The 3,402-nt window shown below is 49.9% G+C and overlaps 1 protein-coding gene across 1 annotated transcript in view; it reads left to right on the top strand.

Annotated features, from left to right (window-relative positions):
• The first annotated feature begins 15 nt into the window (after positions 1-15).
• Positions 16-3,402, top strand: part of NAPB (NSF attachment protein beta) — a 55,285-nt gene continuing 51,898 nt past the window's right edge. The window contains exon 1 of the mRNA XM_006163616.2: positions 16-114. Coding sequence (XP_006163678.1) covers positions 17-114 — 98 coding nt within the window. The 5' untranslated portion in view covers position 16. The remainder of the gene's footprint in view (positions 115-3,402) is intronic.

Below are 3,402 nucleotides of genomic sequence, written 5' to 3' on the forward strand. Positions count from 1 at the left end.
GGCGGAGGGGGGGGACATGGACACCGCAGGAAAGGAGCGCGAGGCCGTGCAGCTGATGGCGGAGGCCGAGAAGCGAGTCAAGGCCTCCCACTCCTTCCTCCGCGGGCTGTTCGGGTGAGCGCCAGGTCGCGCGCCGAAGGGGTCTCCTTTTCGCCCCCGGACCCGCCTGGTGGCCTTCAGCCCCGAGCACCCAGAGATCCTGTGGGGCCACCAGCTCCCGCCCCTGGACCCTGTCGAACCCCCGGAGGACCCCGGCACGTCCCCTGGGTCCTTCGGCCCCTTCGTGCCCCTCCGGCGCACCCTTCGGAGACCCCGCAGCCCCGAGCACGCCCTCCCTGCCTCCCAGGACAAGCCCGCAACCCCACGCGCCAGGTCATCCTGCAGGGCCCCCAAGCGCCCCTCGAAGTCCCCGGAGCGTCGCAGGGGCCTTCAGCCCCCTCCCACCCGTCGGTGACCCCTTAGGGTCTGCAGTGCCCCCGAGGCACCCCTTGACACCCCAGAACGGTTCCTGGGTGCCCGCGCCCGGTGCGCTCGGGAGACCCTCGCGCTGGTGCAGGGGTCCACGGCCTCGCCACGTTTGAGCCCGCCTCGCTCGGACTCGGACCCGCATCCGGACCCGGGTGTCGGGGTGTGGCGTGCCCGACGGGGAACCGGGCAGTGGGGAGGACCCCGCCCGCATCTGGTTAGGGTGTCCGGGGCGTCGGGCGGCGCGCCAGGACCCCGCACCCCCGGGGGATACCGTGCGTTTTCTCGGCGTAGTAGTTTTCCCTAGGCGTGATTACCGCCCAGGCCTCCTGCGTGATTTAACGGTAACGCAGCTCCTGTTCAGGCCGTGTCTTTGGGGACTCCGCTCATTTCCTGTAATTCTTCGGCGATCTCCTGGGAAAGGGTTGAATTCGGACCTCTCAGAGAGCAGAGCCTGCACTGACAGCGCCGGAGGAATGCTGGGCTGTGGATATGTGAATGATTCAGCTGTTTAGGGTGAGAGGCAGAAATTCCCTGTCTGCCGCTTCCTTCCTCTCCCTTTGGAAAGTGAAAAGCCCTCTGCTGTCGTCGGGAGCTGGTTTTTATTCTCGAGAAGGACCAGTGGTAGATGCTTACCCATTGCATTATTCCACTTTTATTTCTGTACAAATCCACCTTGGACTCGTAGTTCAGGAAGCTCCCGTAATGGGCTCCGGACTGCTTTTGCCAACTTCATTCTTTTGGCTAGAGATTATACTTTACCATTCCTGAGACATCTCGAGGAAAGGCTGAAGGGCGAGTTTCTGGCAGTGCACAGTGGTGTGGGCTGCAGAGAGATGCCAAAGAGAGGGTCTCTGTCCTCGGAGCCCCTCAGAGTGTCATCACAGTGCTTTCTGAACTCCTGATGCGGTGTGTCGCTGAACCATACAGCTGTCAATTCTACATTTTGTTTCCCCCATAGAATTAGGACCATCTATAAGGAACACTGCCTAGTACTCTGTGCTAACTCCAACCAGTAACTCCTCCCGATTCACAAAACATTGAAAATTCATTCAGATAAAATGTAATGTCATAGCACCTCCTGCCAGGAGGTGATCTCAATGTCACAACATATTTCAAGTAAGGATGTGGTTCCCTAGAAGAGAGTCTGAATCTGGCAGAAGAAAAAGCATGTCAGCATTTGATGCTTGTCTCTGGGGAACATGTGCTTCACACAGGCAAGAATTATTTGGTGAAAGAGGTGTTTCCTTGTTTTTAGGAAACTTGGCCAAATCTTGAGCCAGTCATCCTAAAAGGATTTTCAAGAATCTTTTTTGTAAAGAAACATCTCTTGGAGCATGGGTACCCTCAGTCATTGACAGCTCCTGTAGTTTCTCTGTGCCTCGGTTTCCTCTGCTGTAAGAGGGCTAGCAGTGATACACGTCACAGTCACCGTTGGTAAAACATTTAGAACTGAGAGTGTTGGAGATAACCACTGTGAGATGTTAATTAGCATATCCATCAAAACTGTCACATATCGGGGGAGCAGAGGGCCAGACAGGTGACATGACCTTTTCAGGATTCCAGAGCAAAAGATATTTTGGAGTGGTTCATTGGTCTTTTAACAAAATAAAATATGTATCCAAAAGCTCTTTGAACCAGTTGAGGTCCTGGGCAAATGTTTATACTATGATGCTGTGTTATTTCCACTAATATTTGGCTGGAGGAAAGCTTGAGGGAAGGAGACTCGCAGCTGTTGAGGTTTAATATTATATAATTATCTGAGGCAGGAAATCCAGACTCAGTTTTTGTGAGTTTCCAGAGAAGACTAAGATTTTCTATCAGTTTTGAATGTTTGAACCCTAACTTACTTGCTAGTGTCATCACTCGGACCCATCATCACCTTTCTAGACATGTTCCTCTACCCTGCCCCCCCACCGCCACCTTATCTATAGAATTGCTCCATTTTTGTTCCCAATGTTCTGTGTGTTATCCTGTATTTAAAACAGTGTAGCCATCTCCCTGTCTGAATCCTCAGTTAGCACAAAATTAACAAACATGAGGATCATTGGCACCCACGTACTTAATTGCTGATCACTAGTGGCTTTTGGGGGACAGGTGATGGCTGTTGTGAATCTGTGGTGGGCCATGACAAGGTGCCTGGTATATTGTAGATACCGCACATCGCAGACTCTGGATATCCTAATGCAGATTAAAGCCTATGGGTTCACCTTCCCCAGTCCCTTCCCCACTCAGCGCCTATTTACCAACCACACTGGTTTTGTGGCAAAACTATTTTCAGTACTGCGCTTTGGCTCTTGCTTTTTTTCTTGCTTTTGGTAAAATAAGATGAAAATAGACACACATATTCAGAAGAGTCAGTCAGATGTTTCTTGTGCATGTAAGGCACGTCCCATGCTTTGTCTACTAGGTAGCAAGGCTTCAATCTTTTCCAGAAGACCTTGCCTCCTCTTGTGCCCACATTGCAAAAAGCAGTGTTACTCTGTTCTGTTTTTCTGCTTGACTGCAGGTTAAACAGTGATGTGTTTTTGTAGTTGTGAAATTAAACCTTACATCTTAAGAAGGGCATAGTGTAGTATAGTAAAAGTATTACCAAGAGTCGTGTTGTCATTTCGTTGCCAGAGATGAGCTTATCAAACTTTGTAATTAATTTCAAATTCCAATTTAGAATCTTAACTGCTAATATTATCTATTATCTTAAACTGGCCTGAGTCTGACAGCAAGACAGTTTTAAATTGCAAAGGTCTCTTACTATCCTCTCCATATGGTTGCTAGGACACCACAGATTAGGAGTAACCTATAAAATTCACATTGAAGAAAATGATGCTTACAAATGTTAGTGGGAAGATATTCTTCATGGCCAATATCACATTCTCTTGCTTTTCTTTTCTTTCTTTTTTTTTTTTTTTTGGAGGGGTTTTTGCTTTTGGCGGCGTG

Source organism: Tupaia chinensis, unplaced genomic scaffold, assembly GCF_000334495.1.
Source record: "Tupaia chinensis unplaced genomic scaffold, TupChi_1.0 Scaffold142716_1, whole genome shotgun sequence".
In the NCBI taxonomy this organism is placed as follows: Eukaryota; Metazoa; Chordata; class Mammalia; order Scandentia; family Tupaiidae; genus Tupaia; species Tupaia belangeri.